This window comes from Anomaloglossus baeobatrachus, chromosome 4 (assembly GCF_048569485.1).
Source record: "Anomaloglossus baeobatrachus isolate aAnoBae1 chromosome 4, aAnoBae1.hap1, whole genome shotgun sequence".
Classification (NCBI taxonomy): Eukaryota; Metazoa; Chordata; class Amphibia; order Anura; family Aromobatidae; genus Anomaloglossus; species Anomaloglossus baeobatrachus.
In genome coordinates this window covers 685,714,846-685,740,549 of record NC_134356.1, presented here as the reverse complement: position 1 = coordinate 685,740,549, position 25,704 = coordinate 685,714,846, and the positions used below count along the sequence as shown (strand labels likewise).

The 25,704-nt window shown below is 43.1% G+C and overlaps 2 protein-coding genes across 2 annotated transcripts; both read right to left on the bottom strand.

Annotated features, from left to right (window-relative positions):
• Positions 1–7,602: 7,602 nt before the first annotated feature.
• LOC142302837 (olfactory receptor 2A12-like) lies at positions 7,603–8,532 on the bottom strand. Its single transcript, XM_075343949.1, has one exon. It carries the CDS (start codon positions 8,530–8,532, stop codon positions 7,603–7,605), a length of 930 nt encoding a protein of 309 aa, XP_075200064.1.
• Positions 8,533–8,854: 322 nt separating this feature from the next.
• On the bottom strand, positions 8,855–21,411 carry LOC142302836 (olfactory receptor 6E1-like). Its single transcript, XM_075343948.1, has 6 exons — positions 20,833–21,411; positions 11,339–11,372; positions 11,219–11,240; positions 11,068–11,164; positions 10,016–10,131; positions 8,855–8,915 (listed from the first exon to the last, which is right to left on the bottom strand). The coding sequence occupies exons 1-6, from the start codon at positions 21,409–21,411 to the stop codon at positions 8,855–8,857; spliced, it is 909 nt and encodes a 302-aa protein (XP_075200063.1).
• Positions 21,412–25,704: the final 4,293 nt, after the last annotated feature.

Here is a 25,704-nt window from a genome sequence, read left to right as displayed (position 1 = left end):
GGCTGTCTCTCCCTGCAACTTAGTGTTCTTGTTTTACTACGATGGATTCCCAACGATAGTCCACTCCCCGGTGTATGGATGCCGGAGGAGCCCGTTTGCTTGCAGGCGCTGGCCCTTGGGTCTCTAGCCGTTGGCGGTGGCTGTATACACTCACGGTGCGGACGGTTGCCTTCAATCGGGACTTTTGCTGTTAGGAAACCCCTGGGGTTCCAATCACACTCGGATTTGACTGTTGTCGGCAGCTCCAAGCCTGGTCGGGGTCCGATGGCCCTGCCTGTGTGTGCTGGCTTCACTTCGCTCCCCGGTCGGTACCGGTGGGCCAACGCCCGACCCCGGTCCTACGGTTCCGCATTGCTCCACCACTCCTGCAGACGGCCACCACCGTCTGCCAACCTTGCTGTCAGTGCCTGGGCTCCAACCCAGACACCCAAGTGTTTACTCCTCTCACTTCCACCTCCTGGACTAAACTGTCACTTTTCCCGCCTCCAGGCCTGTGAACTCCTCGGTGAGTGGGGCCAACCGCCTTGGCCCCGCCCCCACCTGGTGTGGACATCAGACACTGGAGGGAGGCAACAAGGGTTTTCTGTTTGACTAATGTTGCTGTCCTAGGGGTGGGGGTGTTTGTGTGTTATCTGTGATGGCCTGGCTAGTCCAGGATGCCACATATCCAGTCAGCACATGCAAATAGCATACATACTGCTTGCACTGCTGATATTGGAGATTCATGACAGCAGGCGCACCACACTCTGTTATAATTTGACAGTGATCAACCCTATGGAGTGACTGCGGACTTTATGCCAAGCCCCAAAAACCCCTTTAATAAATTTATACAATAAATAAGCTGCTTATTATTAATTTATTAAAAGGGTTGTCTGGTATCAAACTACATTTCTGCAGTCACTCTATGTGTCATGTCGCGGGCGGAGGAGGGGACGCTGTGCTCACCATGCTCGGGTCCGGCGTTGCTGCTGCTCGGTGGCTCGAGCGGTGGGCCGGATCCAGGGACTCGAGCGGCGCTCCTCACCCGTGAGTGAAAGGGGATGATTTCTGGGTTTGGGAAGTCAGTCTGTGACGCCACCCACGGTTCGCGGCGATAATGGGACACCACCGCTGCTCTGGACGGGGATCCCGAGAGCGATGACAGGGAGCAGCTGAGGTGTTTCTCTCCCCTCCATGGGTAGGGGGGTTTGGTGGTCCCGGGGCCCGGTGATGGTGACTGGAGGGTGGATGGCAAGAGTTGGGGAGGTGCAGGGTCGCGGGGGCGTTAGCGCAGTGCCAGGCGGCACGGTGGTACTCACTCAGCCAGTAACGTACACGGAGTCTCTGGTAAAACAAACGGCTGGATGGACGGGTCCCACAGACGGCTGCGGTGGTCACTCCCGGTAGGTTGGCGGTGACTGTCTCTCCCTGCACCTTTGATGTGTTTTTGGCCCCCGATGGCTTCCCACCGGTGACCCGCTCCCCAGCGGTGTAGTTGTCAGAGGAGCCCCTTTTGCCCGCAGGCGCTGGCCCTGGGAACTCTAGCTGTGGCGGTAGCTGTATTTCCCTTCATGGTTGAGCGGTTGCCTTTGGTCGGGTCTTTGCTGCTGGGAAACCCCGGAGGTTCCCGTCGCTGACAGATTTGACCGGTTTAACAGCGACTCCAAGCCTTTTCGGGGTCCGTAGGCCCTGCCGAATGGTGCTGGCTTCTCTTCGCTCCCCGGTCCGGTACCGGCGGGCCACCATAAACATGCCCGACCCTGGTCCTTACGGTTGTGCATTAATCAGCCTCGCCTGCAGACGGTCACCACCGTCTGCCAACCTTGCTGTATGTGCCCGGGCCACGTACCCGGCCACGGTCAGTCTGCTCCTCTACTACTACTTCCCTCCTTCCACTTCACTTTCCCTTCCAGTTCTCCTTTCTTTTTCCCGCCTCCAGGACTGTGAACTCCTCGGTGGGTGGAGCCAACCGCCTGGCTCCACCCCACCTGGTGTGGACATCAGCCTCTGGAGGGAGGCAACAAGGATTTGTGTGTGACTCTGATGTTCCTAACCGGGGTGTGGGGTGTGTTGTTGCTGTACCTGTGACGTCCTGGCTTGTCCAGGGCGCCACATTCACACTATATGACGGCAGACCTGTGAATACTCACTTTGCATACATTGTGTGCTGTGAGGATTCTCTGGTGTCACGTGGCCTCAACTATATGATATGTGAACTTCCGACTACATTCCATGTAGACTGTATCTGGCCTCATTCAATGCACTTGTAATGAGCAAGGCTGTACTCATGTAGTTATAACACCGTATATCCGGCAGTAGGCATATTACATACTTGCAGTCACATAACACTGTTTATAGCCCTGGCACCAGACAAATCCTCGCAGCGCACAGTGTGTGCAGTGTGACAATTCACAGGTCTATAGCCACATAGAGTGACACTTAAGGCCCCTTTACACGCTGTGACATCGCTAGCGATTGCACCCGCTCCCGTTATTTCTGCGTCACGGGAAATTCGTTGCTCGTGGTGAACAAAATCGCTAGTACCCGTTACACATACTTACCTTCCTAACGACGTCGCTGTGGGCGGCGAACTACCTTTTTTTTAAGGGGGAGGTTCATGCGCCATCACAGCGACGTCACACAGAGGGCCACCAATAAAAGCAGAGGGGTAGAGACCAGCCGCATTAACGACATGCCCGCCTCGTTGCCGGAGGACGCAGGAAGGCTGCTGTTCGTCATTCCCGGGGTGTCACACGTAGCGATGTATGCTGCCTCAGGAACGACGAACAACCTGCATCAAAGAAGAGCAACGACATTTGGGAAATGGATGACGTGTCAATGATCAACGATTAGGTGAGTAAATGTGATCGTTAGCGGTCGCTCGTAAGTGTCACACGCAACGACGTCGCTAACGATGCCGGATGTGCGTCACGAATTCCGTTACCCCGATGACATATCGTTAGCGATATCGTTGCGTGTAAAGCCCCCTTAAGAGTGACTGCAGATTTATAGTTTTAAACCAGACAAGCCCTTTAAATAAAGTGCACCTCATGCCATCGTTACTGTAAGGGGGCTTGTTATGCTAATGGGCTGGGGCTTATAATAAGACCTAGGCTGTAAATCTAATAAGCCCCCTACCTTTTCAACTCTATCCTCCCTGGACAATAACAAAGACATGAGACAGCATATAACCTTCTAATATTAATAGTATAGTATTAGTGCCCCCAGCACCACCCCCACTACCCTTCTTCAGCTCCCCCACTCCTCTCCCATTCAGCCCACTGCCACAATAGCCATGCGTGAAATTAATAAACATAATTTTACAAGGCGTAAAAAACCTTTGATGGATGGTTATTCCTCAAACAAGGCAGTGAGGATTAGAGATGAGTGGACCTGTTTGGTAAAGGTTCGAAAATTTCAAATTCAGTACAAGTCTTAGCTTGTTCATTTAGGCTTAGTAACCCCGAGCACTTTCCACAAAAGTTGGTATTGTTTGTTTGTGTTCGTTTTCTACCCCTGAACACTGACCGCTTTTCCAACAATGCTATTTTGTTAGCAGTTTCTGTTTTTGTATCGGATTGCGGTGCTGTTTGATGTGGAGGAGATCGGGCGAAGGCTTTTGGCGCGTGGGGGCTTTTTCTTTTCTTAACTTCATTTGTGGATTTTGCTGCAGCGAACCATGTTGATTTACTTTGGGTCTAAAAGGTCCTGTGCTAATGACATTCCCATGTGACCAGAAGGAGCGGAGCCTCAGCCAACTGAAAATATTGCTTCCTGGTATCAGCTATGTTGGGTGAGTCCCCGCCCCTTCTGGTCACATGGGTATGACATCAGCAGAGGTCCTTTTAGTCCCAAAGTAAATTGATTATATAATAGAATTAGCATAAGTAACAGAGGGAGGGGATAACCATGAAAGCCCACCCCAGCTATCAGCTACTGCAGCTGCTGTCACTCATCAAGCTGCTGATTTTACAACTTTACTTGCTTGTGTTTCAAAACCTAAACATCCGAGCTGACCACTACAGGTATGTATAGAATCAGCCTGATAGCGCCAGTATAGCACTGACTTTAGGTTATATAGGAAAATCCTGGTGATTGGTGCACTTTAAATAAGGAGGTAACATTGATTGAATCATTTATAGTAGGTGACAGAATAAATAAAAAAGATAACCTGGAGTGCTGCTTTAATAAATTATTGGAATATTTCAATATGTAACATTAGTCCATATACACCCACTAAATTCATCCAGGACATCCATCAAAGCTGTTTTTTATGACAATAACAATTTTCGTATATATAGATATTTAATTTATATAATCATTTAATTTACTTAAATAATAAATTCTCAAAATTTCTGCAAGATTTATCACCTACTTACAATACCTTAAATAGCATTTCTGTTACAAGTCACTCCCGCCATAGGAAACTTTTACTTTAATATTCTGCATGATAATAATCCATACATGACCACAGGGAGCAGTGAAGCCCTGCTCTACCACTTAAAGGGAATCTATCAGCAAGTGGTTGCTACCTCATCTGAAATCAGCATGATGTAGGCAAAGAGACCCTGAATCCAACGATGTATCACGTAGATTACTGGGTGCAGCTCTTTTGATACAATCCAAATTTTTAGCTTTAGTCATGTAGCTGAGCCAAGGGAGCTGTTCCAGCCCACACCAGGCTCTCTATAGAGATTGTTCATTGACAGTGAAGTGTCAATCACAGCAGGGGGTGAGCTGGAAAATGGCACAAGCCACCTACACAAACAATGATCACCAAGAGATTAAGCATTTGTTTTACCTAAACAATGGAATGGTACCTGATAACAAAGTCATAGTTGATTTTTGTTTTTTAACTCTCACAGCATACTTACTTCAGCTTACATAACAAAATGCTGCTGACAGATTCCCTTTAAAGGGAACCTGTCATGAAAAAAATGACATTAACCAGCTGAACTGAAAGCCTGGCTATCGTCAGGAAATGAACTTTATTGTTCCCAGCAGCCTTGGGCTTTCAGTCATAGGGGCATGGCTGGCACAACTTTAGTTACTGCTCAGCATACAGTGAGCATTGGTCTTTATCAGTACAGAGCCAACTGTCAGTCATTGCCGGGGTTTGGTTACAACTACCATTCACTGTGCACTGGCCTATGACTGAAAACAAGAAGTTGCTGGGAACAATAAAGTTAATTTCCTCTTAGTGGCCATCATTTTAGTGCACCAACCAGGAAGTTTTATACATTTTTTTTAACAAGACAAGTTCCCTTTTATGCCTATGAGACAGAACATGATACCTAAGTAAGACAATCAGCTGGTTCCTGCAGCCCAAAATACATCAAAGCAGCACTCCACCATTTTTTTTTATTGCACCACTGGAGTAGTGCTTTAAATCTTAGGGGTACTTTGCACGTTGCGATATCGCTACTGCGATATCGTTGGGGTCAAATCGAAAGTGACGCACATCCAGTGTCGGTAACGATATCGCAACGTGTCAAGCCTAGATGTGCCAATAAACGTTTGCAAATCGGTGATCTGTGTAGCGTCGGACATTTTCATAATGTCGCACCAATAGGAGATACTATGTTGTTCCTCGTTCCTGCGGCAGCACACATCGCTGTGTGTGAAGCCGCAGAAGCGAGGAACATCTCCTTACCTGCGTCCAGCAGCTATGCGGAAGGAAGGAGGTGGGTGGGATGTTTACGCCCCGCTCATCTCCGACCCTCTGCTTCTATTGGCCGCCTGCCGTGTGACGTCGTTGTGACGCCGCACGGCCCGCCCCCTTAGGAGGGAGGCGGATTGCCGGCCAGAGAGACGTCGCAGGGCAGGTAAGTGCGTGTGAAGCTGCCGTAGCAATAATGTTCACTACGGCAGCTATCACAAGATATCGCATCTGTGATGGGGGCGGGTACTATCGCGCTCGGCATCGCTAGCATCGGCTAGCGATGTCGCAGCGTGCAAAGTACCCCTTAGTGTCTGCTCTCTGTGATATACAAACCTTCCGGTGGATTCCTCTTCTGTTGCACCAATCCGGATGGTCTTCGACAATTTGAGACCTGTAGACAGTTGCAGTGTTTCATGGAGCCGGAGGTCAAACCTCAATACAAGTCTGTGAGAGCTAGCATTGAGTTCCTGTGACTAGAGATGAATGGACTAGTGGAAGTTCAAGTTCAGCCGGACTTTAGTTAAAAGTTTGTTTCTGGACCCAGACTTGACCTGAACTTCTTCTTGGACCCTGAACCCCATAAAAGTCAATGGAGACCTGAACTAACGGGCTTGACTCGAGTAACGAGTATTATGGAAGTCAATGATTGGTCAGTTCAGCTTTCAATCCACATAAAGTAAACTATAAACAGAGCATTTACGGGGGAGGAAGGATGGGGCTTTTTTTTACCCACAGCATCAGAAAAGTATGTTTGTAACCCCCCCAGTGAGAGTCATTCAAAAACTGCAAGCGGCTCTCACTGTTCCAAGCACCCAGCATACCCAAGCACAATGATGTTTGATTAAGTGGTTAGCATATGAACAGCACCCGAACTCAAACATGGACTTTTTTAAAAAGACTGTATTTGGGTTCGAGCCCCGGACACCTAGATTTCTTCTTTTTTTTTATGAACTTCTGTTATATTTTATACACAGTATATCTTGAAAAACTTTTGTTTTTTATTTTTTATTTTCTTTTTAGTCCCAGTATGGAAGTGTGATTTAATATATACAGTATTTTAGTATAAGCAAAAAAAAAAAGAACATCTGTTAAGAAGCCTAACGAAAGGTATAGAAGTACGGCAAAGATGACAGGCGTAAGAGTAATCTTTAGTTATACCTTGTTAGACATGACTGGATAATTATTGCAGGAAAAACAATCGCACATGTATTTAAGTGGTGAGTTACACCTTCCTTCATCAGGATAGGGCACTACTCCTTTCTGGTGCGTGTATCAAGCTGGGAAATACGACATCTGTAAATCCTTTTATCTAATTGCATTGGTTGACTAATGGTTTTTTTCCATTTATTGCTTACATATGGTTTATTTTGTCTTATTGAGTTCTACCGTATAATCCATGTAATTATAAATATGTTTATGGGCATTTTTTATTTTTTTCTTCCTTTTTAAAGTTGTATTTATTAATTTAATGTATTTAATAATTGATTGATGTATTAATTGTGCTGCTAATGTAAGAGTTGATCCCTGGATATTTTGCACAAATATAACCAGCACTATCAGCTGTACAGAATTGCTTTTTATTAGAGATGAGCGGACCCGAAAACTAAAGCTCAGTGACTATACCAAACACAGACTTTTTAAAAAATCCGTTTTCGAGTTCAGGTGCTTTACGTATGTTGACCATCGGTGTACGCAGGTATGCTCAGTCCTCAGCCCAGTGTGAGCCACTTGCAGTGGGGTAAAAACTGCATTATAGTGTGTACAAAAATAATGAAAAATCAGCCCTCCTTCCCCTGCAAGTGCTCTGCTTATAACTGGCTGTATGTTGGCAGGGTATCAACCTGCCAATTAGTGACTTCCAATGGGGTTCACGTCAAGTCCAGGTCCAGAACTGAACTTTATCTAAACTCCGGCTGAGCACACTGAATCCAAACTTCTACGAGGCCACTCATTTTCACTTGTTATGTATGTTCAAGGTTCAGCAGCCTCCAGAGAACATGTTGAAGCTTTTCATTCCTTAAGCTGTATATTAAAGGGTTAAAGAATGGAGTAAAGACAGTGTACAGAACTGATAAGATCTTGTTCACATTTGGGGAATCCATCCTATATGGTACCATGTATATTACGATGAGTGGACCATAATACGAGCACACTGAAGCCAAGTGAGAGCTGCAGGTGGAGAAGACTTTTTGTCTCCCAGTGGTGGAATGAATATTGAGGATGGCAATAGAAATACAGATATATGACCAGAGAATAAAAGAAAATGTGGAGGCAACTATAGGGATGGAGAGGAGAACAACTTCCATCCTTATGACTGAAGTGTCTGAGCAGGAGAGATCCACAAGAGGAGAAAAATCACAGAAGAAATGATCAATGATATTCGGGGAACAGAAATTCAGTTGACATAAAAGTGTAACAGTTATTAGGACAAGTGAGAAGCTCAGTAACCAGGAGGCCAAGACGAGGGTCTGACAAAACTGGAGGTTCATCATGTTGGTATAACGTAATGGGTTACATATGGCCAAATATCGATCATAAGACATAACCGTGAGAAGAAGGGACTCTAAGCTGCCTGAAGCTATGTAAAGGTAGAATTGAATGATACAACCAACGAATGATATGGAGCCACCACCTCTGAAAATGACATATAACATATTGGGAGTGAGATTAGATGTAAATAGGATTTCCGAAATTGAAAGATGCTTGAGGAAGTAGAACATCGGGTATTGGAGTCGATGACTTATTGTCACCAGGATCACTATAAGAAAATCACCGGTTAGGGTTATCATGTAGGCCAACAGGAAGAAAGCGAACAGTAAGAGATGGAAGGGTTCACAGATTTGAAAACCAAGGAGAAAGAATTGTGTGACCGCTGTCTGGTTTATGGCCATTGTTCTAAGTAATAAAACTGTAACAGAACTGATATGAAAGATTGAAACTTCATGCAGTCATGGCTGGAAAAAAAAATGCAGATTTTAGAAAAGAGGGATTCATAGTATGCACATTTATTCTGGATTTGTGTCCTACCTGTATCCCAAAGTGTGGTCAACTTTACTTATTTTTTCACTTTAGTCATCATTAAATACTAGATCTTTTTTATTTCAAATCATCTTGGGAACCAATGTAACAAAATCACAACCAATGAAAATAGTCAAAAAAAGTTCCAGGCAGCTGTTACGGACTTGTTTTTCGAGGAGTTAATCTTGTTAGATGCTAGATGAAGAACAATTTTTCTTTTACAGCGAAGGGATCAAAACCCAAGACAATCAATTGTCTAGGGAAGAAAAGTGATAATTGAAGCAAAAGGTAGAATACTGGTCATATTGGTTGTCATCTCATTTCCCCGTAAAGCTAGGAAACCAAATAATATTTTTTGTAATTTAACTAATAAAAGCTCGTTAAATATTTTCATTTATTTTTTTCAACAAGGACTAAGATTTGACAGTTACTAGTGATGTGCTCAGAACTCCTTGATACCCGATCAAGTAACCTAGTGCTGGAGACACTCGATACTCAATCGAGTATAGTGCAAGTTCTCGCTATGCACTCGATTTCCTGGCCCACATATTCTCTATCTTATTGTTCCCAAAGTCTCTAACCAGAGGGCCAAGACTGGGGAGGGAGAAGAAAGAGAAATAGAGAGAGAGATCAGCATTGATCGTATCTCCAGACCTACTGTTAGGGGGTTCCGGAAAAATACTTGAGTTTTCCATTGGCTTCCTCTATGCTCGTTATTCAAGTCGAGCACGTCTGAGAGTCTGACTTGCTAAATTTGGGGACCCGAGCATGGTAGAACTCGCTCATCACTAACAGTTACAGTAATGGCAACTTGACACTCAGTGAAATCCAGACTTCCAAAAGGTTGTTTCAGGGGCTTCCCACTAATAAAGTTCATTTTAAAATTTATTTTAAACAAAAGGTCTTGGAATAATAAGTTGCACAATTTGATGTGGTTAAAAAAATTTTCTTGTGCTAAGATCATCTAATATATTTGCCCTCTCTGTGTACTGTGTAATGGATGTGTCTGACCATACAGCACATGGTCTGATCATACCCCAGCTCCAGGGTCGGGGAGGACACGAAGTGTATAAACACATTACAGCACCGGATCATAGCTGATTCTTTTTTGAGGTAAAACCTTTCCCTGCCTGTTTTTAAAAATATTTTAATTAGCTTGCAAAAATAATCAGCTGTGATCCAGTGCTGGAATGTCTATATACTCTTATGCATTCCCCCTACTGTAATGTCTACAGTATATACGCTTATGTGTTCCCCCTTCCCTCTGTAACCGCCCTAACAATTTTTGTTATGGGCTTTTTAATTATGCTTCAATAAAATTTTTACATTTTATTTGCTGGTGCTGGATTTTTTCACCTTCTAATTTTGTTCTTCACCTGCCAGCTGAAGCAGGTTGTCCATGCATCACCACCCTTAATTTTCTCAAGTGAGATGTGCATTTCTCCTTCTTCTGCTATGATAAGACCATCTCCCTGTGTGGTCAGACACATCCATTACACAGTGCATAGCACTGACACATATATAAGATTATCTCAGCACAGGAACATTTTGACTTTCAACTAACATCCACGCTAATTCGAACCTCCCACTCCAGGATCCAAGACTTCTCCCGAGCTGCACCAATCCTCTGGAACGCTCTACCCCAAGAAGTTAGGACAAATCACAACTTACTCAGCTTTAGACGTACCCTAAAAACACATCTTTTTAGGGCGGCCTATCACAATCCCTAATCAGATTCGATTCACACAGTCCCTCTACAACTTCTCACAACATAACCATACGTCAAACTCCATGGCACCCAAAGGCATCTCAAGGTTCTGGTTAACTGGTCCAGGAAGCCATTATCTATCCCCCATTCCCTTGAGATGGTTGGATTGTCATTGTAAATAAGCACTTGTACCTTGTCCCTCCCCCATCTCATTGTAGATTGTAAGCTCTCACGAGCAGGGTTGTCTTTTTTTCCCATCTAAATATTCTATTTTACATAACTGTTACTTGCTTGTATATGATCCTCCTGAATTGTAAAGCGCTGCGGAATATGTTGGCGCTATATAAATAAAGATTATTATTATTGCCATTGTATGTAAAGCACTGTGGAATTAACAGCGCTATATAAATGAATAAATATTATTATTATTAGTATTATTTTAACACATTCAAATGTGGAAATTATTATTATTCCAAGATCTATTTTCCAAGATCCAACCCTTTAGGGATTAAAAAAAAACATGATTTCTTTCCATCCAGAAGCAATGTCACCTTATCCACTGGGTTTGTGCATTTTTACATCTCAGCTCAATTCACTTCCAATACCATATTCTAGCCATGAACCATGGTAGTGTTGTTTCTAGAACATAGCAGTCGTGTTTGGAGCCCTAGAGCTTGGAAACAGTTCGACAGTTTCTTACTTTTCTATTAACTTTAAAAGAACCATATTTCCTTATTACAAATAAGAAGTTAATATGAAGATTTTCCATTAGTCTCCATGTTGTAAATACGATTCCACTGCAGAAAAGAACAATGTTTAGTTGGTATATTATTGGAAACTTATAGACTTACCTGTGGTGCTGCTGTCGTGGACCTGAATGAAGATGTGTTAACATAATCTACCATTAGTGTACAATATAACTAGAACCATCCCCAGAAATCAGTAGAAAATGCCAGTGAAATGGAACTTACCTGTTCCAGAGACACAAGATGCCTCCAGGCTGATCTTCCATAATAAAGAAAATGCTCAATATTCTTCCCCCTATTTATAGATGTCTTGTATATATGTTTATGTATCGGTAATTACTCTGGGTATTTGCAGGTAATGAAATGATAAATTAGCACAAGGCTTTGCAGAAGAATAAATAGTCTACTCAGTAGGGAAAAAAGATAAATGCATTAATTATTTCAGAAATTCTTAACCCTTGTGCATTTCCACTAAAAATGAAAAGGCCGCTCAACATGGAGGAAACTCATAGATTACAGACCAAAAGTTTGGACACACCTTCTCATTCAAAGAGTTTTCTTTATTTTCATGACTCTAAAAATTGTAACATTGAAGACATCAAAACTATGAATTAACACATGTGGAATGAAATACTTAATAAAGTGTGAAACAACTGAAAATATGTCTTATATTTTAGGTTCTTCAAAGTAGCCACCTTTTGCTTTGATTACTGCTTTGCACACTCTTGGCATTCTCTTGATGAGCTTCAGGAGGTAGTCACCGGAAATGGTTTTCCAACAGTCTTGAAGGAGTTCCCAGAGATGCTTAGCACTTGTTGGCCCTTTTGCCTTCACTCTGTGGTCCAGCTCACACCAAACCATCTCGACTGGGTTCGGGTCTGGTGACTGTGGAGGCCAGGTCATCTGGCGTAGCACCCCATCACTCTCCTTCTTAGACAAATAGCCCTTACACAGCCTGGAGGTGTGTTTGGGGTCATTGTCCTGTTGAAAAATAAATTATGGTCCAACTAAACGCACACCGGATGGAATAGCATGCCGCTGCAAGATGCTGTGGTAGCCATGCTGGTTCAGTATGCCTTCAATTTTGAATAAATCCCCAACAGTGTCACCAGCAAAGCCCCCCCACACCATCACACCTCCTCTACCATGCTTCACGGTGGGAACCAGGCATGTAGAGTCCATCCGTTCACCTTTTCTATAAAGACATGGTGGTTGGATCCAAAGATCTCAAATTTTGACTCATCAGACCAAAGCACAGATTTCCACTGGTCTAATGTCCATTCCTTCTGTTCTTTAGCCCAAACAGGTCTCTTCTGCTTGTTGCTTGTCCTTAGCAGTGGTTTCCTAGCAGCTATTTTACCATGAAGGCTGCTGCACAAAGTCTCCTCTTAACAGTTGTTCTAGAGATGAGAAGGTGTGTCCAAACTTTTGGTCTGTACTGTATATTACACAGGAACATGCTGCCTTTAATGGCATCTGGCATCACCGTCATTTTTCTTCTTCATATATTCATGTTTCCATTCTTAATTTCGGAGGATGATGAAGAAAGAATCTACAGTTGTATAATATACCCGTAGAATAAAAAAAAATGTATACTCAGTGCTCAGCAGAAATGGCAAAGATGAGTACTTCCCCTTTTTGAAAAGTAAGATTTTAATCAATATCTCACTGAAAACAAGAACAATTTCTAAGATTTCGACAAGACTGAGTTTGATAGAATAATTATTTTAACCCAAAACATGAGTGAATTTAATAATATAATTTTCATTACACAATCTTCAGTTTTATGCAGATTAGTTGATCAAAAAATGAATTCACCCTACATTAAAAACTACTAAATGTAGTATTTTGTATGAACTTCACTATTTTTAAGGACAGTACCAGGTCTTCAAGGCATGGAAAAAAAACGTTGGTGACTAATGATGGGCAACCGTACTCGCCACTGCTCGATACTCAATTGTGCATTGTGACAGCCACCACTGAGTTAAACACGCAAAATGATGATCAGGAGGATTCTGCCCTCAGATCTGTGCCCAGAGTGATGCCATTGTCCATGTGACGCAGTGTCCCTGGGGGTGAGGGTTACACCGGCACGGCAGAGGATGGTCATCATGTCACTCAGAGAGAAATTGCAAGCATAATCGGCTGGTTGCGGAAACAGAGTGTCAACGTTTTCTGTGATGGCTTCAGAAAACTTGTTCATTGTTAGCAGATGTGTATCCAATTGTTTGGTGATTATGTGGAAATGTGAATATTGTAAATTAAAGAGCACATTCTAAGGATTTTTTAAGCTTTTAATTTATGAAAATATTCCCATCAAAAGCCAAGTTTTGATGGTGGAGGCATTACTTTCCTTTCAACCCTCGTATTAAACTAGAGATGAGCCAGCGTGTTCACCACTGCTGGATCCTTAATCGAGGATCGGGGTGCTTAGGTACTCTTGGTGCTCAGCCAAGTATCCTAGTTTTTCTCATGTATTGTTCATAAAACAAGAACACAAAGAGCTGGCTACCTTCAATGAATGATGGGAACCTGCACCAAAGTGCAAGCCAATTGCATTGTGGGAATGGCTCTCCCAGGGGACATTTTTGGATATAGTGTGTCAAGAAAAACAAAAAGAAAACCCCGCCCTCCCTCTTCCAATGGAAATTCTCTTTATATGGCTGGCTGTATGTGGACAGAGAGACGAAATGTCCAGTCATTGACGTCCATAATACTTGTAACTCGAGTTGAGCCCTTTCAGAGAGTCTCACCTGCTCGACTTTAGGAACGAGCACCCAAGCATTCTGGTGCCCACTCATCTCTAATGACAACATTTATCTTTTTCCATTCTTCAAGAATAAGCTCTTTTAGAGTCTGGATCCTGGATGGAAAATCATTACAACTTGTACCTTAACCCTAGAACGCATAGCTGGGGCCCTGCAGGCCTGCTAGGTTACTTGTTTTCTATGGCTGTACGTCCTAGGTTAAGAATTCCCCATGGTTGGATTGGTTGGGATCAGATCAGGATACACTTGTCCATTGAATGACTTCCAGCTAGTTCTTTTTCAGAAATACAACAAATCTGTGTTTTGAATAATTGTCATATTGGAAAGTGCACATCTACCAAGAACATGGAGTGATGGTATCTCCTTCTATTGCAAGATAGAGCAGTACATCTGTGAATCCATGATACCATTAAGGAAATTTAGCTCTCAGAGAGCAGAAACTCTCATGCAGCCCACATAAGGACAATGCCACCATCATACATGCAGTGAAACATGGTGGTGGCAGTGTCATTATTTAGTACTGCATGAGTAGTGCTGGTGTCATGGAGCTATAGTACTTGTCATCGAATTTAAGATGAATGTACAGGTATAATGGTCTATTTTGAAAGAAAATACAAAATTATTACTCTGTGCTCTTGGTAGACATACATTTGCTCACAATTCAGGGTGCGTACAGTGAAATATGATGGTGGCAGTGTCCTTAAGTGGGACTGCATGATGGCATCATCATCATAAAATCTGACTCAGGTTAAAGTTTCTTATTTTGCGAAAAGTTCTGAGCTCCTTTCCTTTCCACCTTTCCTGATTCCCACCTCAATATTTGTCTTGTATTAGAATAATATGACCACTGACCGTGCTCCTACCACCATGGCTCGCTGAATCAGCCTCATGTCATTCAAGTACAAGGATGGCTGTCCGTCTCTTCCAGAAAATCGATTGGAAGAAGCTGCTCTGGTTAAACATCTTCTTTAGCTCCCAGGGCTGTGGGTTATCAGACAAAGGTGCCAAACAGGTTCAAGTGCCATTGATGGAATTATAATTTTGCTATGCACAACATTGAATGTTAAGACAAATGGTCTAAGCAGTACACTGATTCACGCTGATAGTGACGCTGTCAGAGGTAACATCACCCTCCTTTGACTTAAGCTGGGTTCACACTAAACGACAGCGACAACGACGTCGCTGTTACGTCACCATTTTCGGTGACGTAACAGCGACCTTGTAAGTCGCTGTTATGATCGCTGCTTAGCTGTCAAACACAGCAGAAGCAGCGATCATAAGGTCGCTGTGCTACATGTGCAGAGAGCAGGGAGCCGCGCTTAGCGCTGGCTCCTTGCTCTCCTGCAGCACACATCGGGTTAATTAACCCGATGTGTGCTGCAGCTACATGTCACAGTTCAGAGAGCAGGGAGCCGCGCTTAGCGCTGGCTCCTTGCTCTCCTGCAGCACACATCGGGTTAATTAACCCGATGTGTGCTGCAGCTACATGTCACAGTGCAGAGAGCAGGGAGCCGCGCGCACTGCTTAGCGCTGGCTCCTTGCTCTCCTTGCTACAGTATACATCGGGTTAATTACCCGATGCGTACTGCAGCCACATGTCACAGTGCAGGAGCCGGCACTGGCAGCAAGAGCGGAGGCTGGTAACCAGCGTAAACATCGGGTAACCAGGGAAAGGTCTTCCCTTGGTTACCTGATGTTTACGCTGGTTACAGCTTACCGCAGCTGCCAGTGCCGGCTCCTGATCGCTTCATTTCGTCGCTCTCTCGCTGTCACACACAGCGATGTGTGTGTCACAGCGGGAGAGTGACGACCAAAAAATGAAGCTGGACATTCAGCAACGACCGGCGACCTCACAGCAGGGGCCAGGTCGTTGCTGGATGTCACACACAGCGACAGCGACGGGACGTCGCTGCAACGTCACAGAAAATGGTGACGTAGCAGCGACGTCGTTGTCGTCGTCGTTATGTGTGACACCAGCTTTAGACAAGTGATATGCAGAATGTTTTATTATGCCCTCGGCTTCCACCCCACTAATATGCCAGATTGAATGGACAGTAATGTGATCTGGGAATACTATTGCTGGGGTCTGATGTCAGTGCTGGTGGTGCTGATGCTGCTTGTGTCGCCCACATTTTTTCCATGGTAAGCTTATTTTATTCTTTCATATGATCATTTCATTTGCCATTGTCACTTCAACATATACCATACATTTTGGAGACAAGTATAATGCTTGCAAAAAATTCTTACCACACGCATGCAACACTGAAAAAATATGGCATCGACCATCAATTCTAGGTGGCATACACGTGACGGTCAAGAAGGTTTATACAACAACAGCATGGCCTTAATATCTGTGTGGAGTTTACTTTTCGACAATTTAGTAGTATAAACAGGTGTGCAAAACAGATCCTTACCGATTTGAGACTAAACAGATTGATTCCACCTGCCCAAAAAGGACCAAATGACAACAAATAACATGGGCTGGGTACAATTCTTCCAAATTCAGCCTCGGCCCACAGTATAGTTGTGGCGTGTATGATTGCAAAACAGGTGTGCAAAAAGTGAAATAAGTGAATAATTATAAATAAGTGTATAATTTTTTAAAGTCTATTATTTTAACCACTTCATGAACAAAGACTAGTGATGAGTGAATATACTTGGCACTAGTCGTTACTCACACAAATAGCATGGTATTCACGATATTCGTTACTTGATGAGTAATTGTTCCTTGCCTCTAAAGATTCGACTCTCCTTCGGCATGTTTGGTGCCTGATTTTCAGCCACTAAACGTGCTAGGATTGCCTGTCAATCATAGTATTGCCATAGCCATCTTTGAAACTGACATTATTATGATTGGCTTGTCAGATCACATCATTGGGTCTATATAAGACCCGCCGATACCATCTTAGGTGCATTTGATGAGGAGTGAGCATAGGGACAGCTGCTGTTGGAGAAAAAACAGTGTTATTGCTGGAAAACTAAATAAACAGCTCTAAATGGCTTCAAGGCTAAATCATAAGGCCACTTCAAGCTGAATATAGTGCAGGAAGAGTATCTGGAGTAGGGTATAGCGTCTTTACAGCACCAAGGATAATTCCAATATCACTGATATATGTCCTTGGTAGTGCATGGAAACTTACTGAAATAGGAAAACGGTGTTTACAAAAAGGCATTTAGGCAGGGTTGATTGCGGTACATTACCTGCTGCAAGACAAAACCAAAATAAAACAAAACAAAGTCTGGATTCTGGATGGAGAGCAATGGCAACTTGTTTCTTCAGAATTGTCCTTATGCCAGCATATACTGATGTGCTTGGATTATGTTCAGAATCAAATGGCTCAGGATGAAAATTGCGATAAGGTTTTTATTGTTAGGGATGTGCTGCAGTGCATTAAATTGTGGGAGAGCACTGCTCTGCCTGCCGCTTTGAATTTGTCGTTACCTCCTGGCTTCTGACCTCTGACCTTCTCGTGATCACATCTCCTCCTGCTCCCTGTATCCTATATGTACTCTCCTGGAATCCTCGCCCTTGGCCTGTATCTTGACCTCATCTTTGCCTGCTCCTGTGTCCTGTAATGTCCTCTTTCTTGTTTCTTTTCCTCTCACAATAATCTTTTTTTATGCTGTCACACACTATATATACAGTTTTTGTCAGTGTTTTATGTTTTTTTCTCCCATCTCTATTGCTAAACTGTGAGTTGTGATGTTCACTCTACTGATGAGCAAGCATTAAAGTGCTCGAATGCTTGTTAGTCAAGTCAAGCAGGTTGGAGGCTGTAACTGGCTTGAGTCGAGTAACGAGTATAATGGAAGTCAATTATTGGGAAGTTTGAGTCTCCTCCCACATACAGCCAGCCACAAACAGAGCATTTCCGGGGGACACTGTTCAGAGTTTTTTTCTCCAACAGCATCCAAAAACTTTGATTTCAATTCTTTGAGTCAATGAATGGGCAGTTCATCTCTCAGCCACATACAGTTCATTCAAGTTCAGAGTTTGGGTGCTTAACTTATGATAGCCACTCTCTCGAGCATCGCTGTGCTTGGGTACACTCAGTGCTCAGCCCAGGGCGGGTTACTTTCAGGGTTTGAATGGCTCACACTGGGGGTAACAAGAGCATTAGTGGATGTGTGTACCAAAGAAATAAAATGTAAAAAGCCCATTCACCCTTCCACTGAAATGTTCTGTTTATGGCTGGCTGTGTGTGGATGGAGACCTGAACTGCCCAATCATTGACTTCAGTGCCCCATAAGTGGCACATCCATTAGATGTGCAAATACTGGCACTTTGCCTGGCTCTTCTTTATTGCCCTGGTGTGGTAACATTTGTGATGTTATTTCTGTGGTTGATGTCAGCTGTGAATTAATGGCTGGTATGAAGTCCAGTGGCAGCTGTGAGCTGTCATTAACCCCTCATTACCCCAATTGCCACTGCACAAGCAAAATCGGGAAGAGCCAGGTAAAGTGTTGGGATTGTTCCATCTAACAGATGCGTCAATCCTGGGTGACAGCTGGGAGTCTCCCCATAACCATGGGCCCCTCAGCCAGAGAATACTAGCCCCCAACTGTCAGGCTTTATCATGGCTGGGTATCAAAATTGGAAAGGACAGCACATTGTAGTTTTTTAATGATTTATTTAAATAGTTTTATAGAAAGCCACATGCGGTTCCTCTCATATTAATACACAGCCAAGATAAGCACACGGATGGAGGCTGCAGCCTGTAGCTGTTTCCTTTATCTGTGCTGATGTGAATTACCCCAATTTTTTTATTTACTTGTACTCTAAGATATAGACCCGCAAACTAGGTCTGTGATTGGAAGTATCAGACATACTTTCACTCACGGGTGACGGCGCGTCTGACTGCAACGAATCACAGACGCCGGTGGTTTTTGTGATATATATGCATAGGTCTCTGGTACTTCCTTTACATGCACTGCAAGTGTTAAACCACTAAAAGGTTTCTGGTTAACAAGTCCATAAGTTATAATCTGCACAATCAAAGATATCTGAGAGCAGCAACTGATCAGGACAACTGACATTAACCTAGTGGTAGAACCAGTAACACCTATGAAGACTACGTGATAGTCAAGCAGATGAGTTTATTGTTCCATGTACAGCAGTAGCCATTAGCCAGGGCTCCGCTCATAAATTTATGGAACTTTAAAATTGAACTCTGTAGTCCAAATACTGTGGATCAATTTTATGGATTAATCTTACAAAACTTTCTTATGTATTGAATTGTTTATTTAGATAAACCTCAATAAAGTGCCACATTTCTATTAACGCAAATTTTTACCATTATTTATTTTTAACCAGTTTGTATGTAATAGTTGGTGAAAATCATGCTGCAGTAGTAATTAGTGAAATCATGTCTGAGGCTGGGTGCCCAGTATGAACACCAAACTTTACAGTTCAGATTCGCTCATCTCTAGTCATGGGAGATCTACCATAAAATTAGAACCTACAACACAAATTCATCTTAAAGACCAAAATAATTGTTTTAGACCTGTTTTAACAAAATAAATTGCACAATTCCTTCCTTTCTTCCTTCTTTCTTTTCTTCCTTCCTTCCTTTCTATCTTTCTTCCTTCCGTCTTTCCTTCCTTCCTTCCTTCTTTCCTTCCTTCCTTCTTTCCTTCCCTACTTCCTTCTTTCTTTTCTTCCTTCCTTCCTTCCGTCTTTCCTTCCTTCCTTCCTTCTTTCTTTCCTTCCTTCCTTCTTACTTATCTTCCTTCCTTCCATCCATCTTTCCTTCCTTTCTTCTTTCTTTTCTTCCTTCCTTCCTTTTTTTCTTCCTTCCTTCCTTTCTTCCTTTCTTCTGTCTTTCCTTCCTTCCTTCCTTCTTTCCCTCCTTCCTTCTTTACTTCCTTCATGCCTTCCCTCATTCCTTCTTTACTTTCCTTCCTTCCTTCATTCCTTTCTTCCTCCCGTTTTTCCTTACGTCTTTCCTTCCTTCCTTCTTTCTTTCCTTCCTTGCTTTCTTCTTTCTTTTCTTCCGTCTTTCCTTCCTTCCGTCTTTCCTTCCTTCCTCCTTTCCTTCCTTTCTTTCTTTTCTTCCTTCCTTCCTTCCCTCCTTCCTTTTTTCTTTTCTTCCTTCCTTCCTTCCTTCCTTCTGTCTTTCCTTCCTTCCGTCTTTCCTTCCTTCCATTTTTCCTTTCTTCCATCCTTCCTTCCTTCTTTCTTTTCTTCCTTCCGTCCTTCCTTCTTTCTTTTCTTTCTTCCGTCCTTCCTTTCTTTCTTTCTTTCTTCCTTCCTTCCTTCCTGCCCTCTCTCTTCCCTTCTCTTCTCCCTTCCTATCCTCACTCTTCCCTTCCCTTTTCCTTCCCTCTCTCTTCCCTTCTCCCTTGCTTCCCTCTCTCTTCCCTTCCCTTCTCCCTTCCTTCCCTCTCTCTTCCCTTCCCTTCTCCCTTCCTTCTCTCTCTCTTCTCTTCCCTCCTCCATTTTAGCCTTCCTTCCTTCCTTCCTTCCTTTATTCCTTCCTTTCGTCTTTCCTTCCTTCCTTCCTTCCCTTCTTCCTTTCTTCCTTTCCTCATTCCTTCCTTTCACTTCCCTTTTCCCTTCCTTCCCTCTCTCTTCCCTTCCCTCCTCCCTTTTAGCCTTCCTTCTTTTAGCTATTTCTTTATTAGCTTCCAAAATATACATTGCATCTCTTCATTTCTTAGACTGTAGATTAAGGGGTTAAACAAGGGAGTAACCACTGTATATAAAATGGACACAAACTTGTTGACATTAAGAGAATCCTTTCGGTACGGCACCAAATATATTATAATGAGGGGACCATAGCACGAGCATACCGAAGCCAAGTGAGAGCTACAGGTGGAGAAAGCTTTTTGTCTTCCTATGGAGCTGGAAATCCTGAGAATAGTGATGAAAATGCGAATATATGTCCAAAGAATGAGAGAAAACATGGGGACAACGATGAGAATAGCAAGTCCAACTGCCACTGCTCTCACCATGGAAATGTCGGAGCAAGCACGATCCATGAGAGGAGAAAGGTCACAGAAATAATGGTCAATAACATTTGAACCACAGATCTTCAGTTGACAGAAAAGGAAAATGGTTATTAAACTATTGGAGAAGCTCAAAAGCCATGTGGATAAGACCAGACTCTGGCAGAACTGGAGGTTCATCAGGTTGGCATAGCGCAATGGGTTACATATGGCCAAATATCGATCATATGACATAACTGAGAGCAGAAGAGATTCCACCGTGCCCAAAGCGCTATAGACGTATAACTGTATGACACAACCAGCTAACGACATGAAGCCTCCACCATTCAGGATGATGTAGAGCATGTTGGGGGTGATGTTTGTAGTGAACAATAATTCTGAGACTGAGAGATGTTTAAGGAAATAGAACATTGGATATTGGAGTTGATGACTTTTCGTTACAAGAATGGAAATAACGGAATCACCAGTTAAAGTTACCAGATAAGTCATCAAGAAGACGATGAACAGTAATATGTTAATAGATTTATTACTCTGAAGTCCAGCCAGGTAGAAATAATTGACGGTCTTGTTATCATTGACCATTATAGCTTTGTCCAATAATCACTGAGATAAAGGTGCAGGTATATGACTATTGCTGGAAAAAGAATATTGAAACTATTATCAGCGAAATCTTATTTTACATCTATTACAATCCACAGTCTTTCATGAATTGGAAAATTCCATGGGACTGGTCTGTCACGCTCTATTCTCAGATGATGTTTGCATTATTGATCTTCATCAGAGATAAGTGACCATCACCATGTTCGGGTGCGCGGTACTCGTAACGACTTGGGTGATGAGCAAGTGTGTTCAGCACTGCTTGATACTGGATCGAGAAACTGGGGGCTCCAAATGCTTGGCACTTGATCAAGTATCATGCAGATGCCCGAGATGCTCAATTTCCCAGGTGACATATTATTCAATCTCATATTTCTGGAAGACTCTAACCAGTGTGAGGAGATAGAGAGATCTCATCCTCAGCCCTCCTGTTAGGGGCTTCTGGAAAAATGATTGCATTTGCCATTGACTTCCATAAAGCTTGTTACTCAAGTCAAGCCCGTCCCAATATCTGACCTGCTTGATTTGAATATTGAGAACTCAAGCATTTTAGTGCTTGTTCACCACTAGTAATGAACAGTTGGAGCCCCGGATGGGCATGACTTCTTGAGTATTCGAATATAATGGAGGTCATTGGGGAACTTGAGCATTTTTCTGGAAGATTTCCCGGAAAAAATGTTTGAGTTCTCTATTGACTTCCATTATACTCGGTACTCAAGTCAAGCCCATCTGAGCATCCAGCTACTCATTTTAATGCTTGCTCATCACTAATCTTAATCTATAAATCTACACATCAAGACCCATAGGTATCTTTGGTACCTTGACTTACGAATGTCAGTGTTTCATTGATACTGCCACCATGCCCACATAGGCTGATAACCATTTTAGTCTTTCAATCAAAGATGATCATAGCTTTTACTAGTAGAAGACCCTTGTATACCCATAAATGCTTGCTCCAGTTACCCAATCAGTGAGTGACATCATTATTAAAACAGTCTGGAACCAGATAAATTTACCCCGGTCTGTCTCAAATAATTTGTGTTAAAGAATACTAGTAACTAGTGATAAGTGAGCACTACCATGCTCCGGTTCATCACTAGTTACTACTATTCTTTAACACACATAGGCTCAGTACTCAAATCAAGCCCGTCCCGGCGTACAACCTGCTCAACTCGTATACCAAGCATTTTAATGCTTGCACAACACTAGTAATGAATATTTGGATGATCGAATAGGTGTGACTCGAGTACTCGAGTATAATAGGAGTCAATAGGTGACTCAAGAATTTTTCTGAAATAATTCCTGTAGAAATGCTTGCATTCCCCATTGATTTCTCTTGTACTCCAGTATTCGAGTCATGCCCATCCAAGCATCCAACTTCTCGTTACGAGTACTGAGCACCCGGGCATGACAGTGCTCACTCAACACCAATAGTAACTTATTTCTATACACAGGACCAAAATACTGGTATACATAAGACACATTTTAAGGCCTCTGTCACACGCCTGTAAAAATCACGCACGTTTTTCATGGACGTGTCAGAGGTGCGTTTTCCCCTCCGTGTGCCGTGTTTATGGCACCACGTGTGTTTTCCGTATGTTATCCAAGATAACACACAGAGAACGAGAACTTTCAACTCACCTGTCCCTGGTTTCGCTGTCCGTGGTGCTGATCTTCAGTCTCCGGTCCTGCCGACTCCCCGCTGCTGCTTCCGGCCGCAGTGAAGTGAATATTAAATCAGCATAATGAGCGGCGGTCGGCAGCAAGTGACAGCAGTGGCAGAAACAGGAGGGCAAGAGAAGGTGAGTAAAGATTTGTTATTTTGTTTCTCTGACGTGAGTTTTTTCCGGCGCGTGTCACACGGGACCACAGCCACACTACATCTGTGTGGTGGTACGGGTGCGGGCCGTGTGACACCCATGATGCCGGAGAAAAATGGACATGTCAGCGTGAGAAACACACGGACACACGTATGTATGGAACGGACACACGTTACATTTCAAAATACTTACGTGTGTCCAAACCATTACGAATACATGGGTCCACGTGTGTACATGTCTCCGGTACATGAGAAAACTGTCAAACGCGTACCGAAGGCACGAATGTGGGACAGAAGCCTAAGAAGTATTGTTAAAAAATAGAAAACAAAAGGACATAAAGCACTGAGAATAGTAGGAAAAAATATACACTAGCATAACCTTTACATATTTAGTATCTGTAAAATAAGTTGTACTGCCCAGACAATGATCGCACATACTGTGGGTAAAAAGTTACCTTAACGAAAAAGGCAAAAAACCAACAATGCTAGTTTTTATATACAAGTCTCCCAAAATGTAATGTAAATATGCATCTAAAATGGTGTTAGTGAACTACACAATATGCTTCAACAGACGAGATCCCGTGTAAAAAAATGCTCAGTGATTAGTTTAGTGACGAGTTCAGTGGTTTTTAGTCACCACTTCAGTTTTAATCACATTTTTTTTATATCCATCATATACTGCACTGTGCATAAGTTTTAGGCAGGTGTGGAAAATATTCTGCAAGGTAAAATTGCTTTAAAAAATAGAAGTTTTAATTATTTCTGTTTATCAATTAACAAAATGCAAAATGAATGAACGAAAGAGAAGCAGATCACGGATGTCACTTTTGTGAATCCTTCCTTCTCCACATGTGATCCCATACAGACTGGATACTGTGGTCACATCATCACTTCCAAGGCTCCTTGTTCTTGTTCTTCCCTATGCTATGGATAGTTCTTAATTAGGGATGATCGAATACTTCGATTATCCGGCTTCGCGAATAATTTCCGAATACTTTGCCGCTATTCGACTATTCGCGAATATTTGATGCACAATATAAGTCTATGGGAAACCCAAATAAAAATTATTCAGAACTATTCGGGCTTCCCATAGACTTACATTGCGCATCGAATAGTCGAATAGTGGCAAGGTATTCGGAAAATATTCGCGAACCCGGATAATCGAAGTATTCGATCACACCTATTCTTAACCACTTTGGCAGTACCTTTGGAGTCGTTGTCCTACTGAAGAAAAAGGTTTAAGCCAATTTCATGTCTCCATAGTAGTATGGAATGATGGATACACATCTATGAGGACACCAAAAAATTTGCAACATTGCAGCCTGTAAATGCGTTGGTCGGTAAAGGACACTTTGTGCACAAGATGTACAAAGACACATTACAATTAATTTATATCAGAATTGATTGCTGCACAGTTATACCACCAGTAGAGTTGAGCGAGACCCTAACTATTCGTACTCACTATAATCATAACGAGTGAGTCTAATACTCATGTATTCATTCCGAATAGCATATGCAAAGCAAGTCAATGGAGAAAAACTCGCAAAATAATAAGTAACCTGAATTCCGCACTATTTGCTACTCGCACGAATAGTACGGCATACGGGTTGCTCATTACTTGCGAGTTTTTCCCCATTGACTTGCATTGCACATGCTATTCAGTATGAATACACAAGTATTAGACAGTACTCGTTATGATTATAGTGAGTACGAATAGTTAGGGTCTCGCTCAACTCTAAAAATTGGAAACAAGAAGAACCCAGCTGCACTTATCTACTGTTTTTAAAATTTTCCTTAAAGGTTGTGTTCGTGGACAACTGAGCCCAAAAAAATCATACCTTATGGCCCCGTCCCACGGTACAATATATCGGGCGATATATCGTCAGGGTGACGGATTCCGTGACGCACATCCGGCATCGTTCGAGATATTGTAGCGTGTGACAGCTACGAGTGACTATTAATGAGCAAAAATACTCACCTTATCGTTGCTTGTTGACACGTCGCTCATTTTAAAAAACTCGTTCCTCCTTCTGCATGCCGGTTGTTCATCGTTCCCGGGGTAGCACACATCGCTCCATGTGACACCTTGGGAACGATGAACTGCAGCTTACCTGCGGCGGCCGGCAATGCGGAAGTAAGGAGATGGGAGGGATGTTACGTCCCGCTCATCTCCGCCCCTTCGCTTCTATTGGGCAGCCGCTGTGTGACATCGCTGTTACCCCGAACGTCCCTCCCCCTTCAGGAAGTGGATGTTCGCCGCCCACAGCGAGGTCATTCGGGAGGTAAGTACGTGTGACAGGGGTTAGCGACTTTGTGCGACACAAGCAGCAAATTGCCCGTGAACCACAAAGGATGGGGGCGGGTGCGATTACTCATGTGATCGCAGGACATATCGGCGCATGTGACGCCGGCTTTACACATGAAAACAATGCCAAATGCCTCAAATAATGAACAAAAAT

What these genes read in the sequence shown, in the direction of transcription:
- LOC142302837 (XM_075343949.1), bottom strand. Translation starts at nt 8,532, where the DNA reads ATGGCCATAAACCAGACAGCGGTCACACAATTCTTTCTCCTTGGTTTT.
- LOC142302836 (XM_075343948.1), bottom strand. Translation starts at nt 21,411, where the DNA reads ATGGTCAATGATAACAAGACCGTCAATTATTTCTACCTGGCTGGACTT. An exon ending in CTTTTAAAGTTAATAGAAAA is followed by an intron (nt 10,132 to 11,067) that starts GTAAGAAACTGT and finishes CTGACCACACAG; the next exon opens with GGAGATGGTCTTATCATAGC. An exon ending in GTGAAGAACAAAATTAGAAG is followed by an intron (nt 8,916 to 10,015) that starts GTGAAAAAATCC and finishes TTTCTTCCCTAG; the next exon opens with ACAATTGATTGTCTTGGGTT.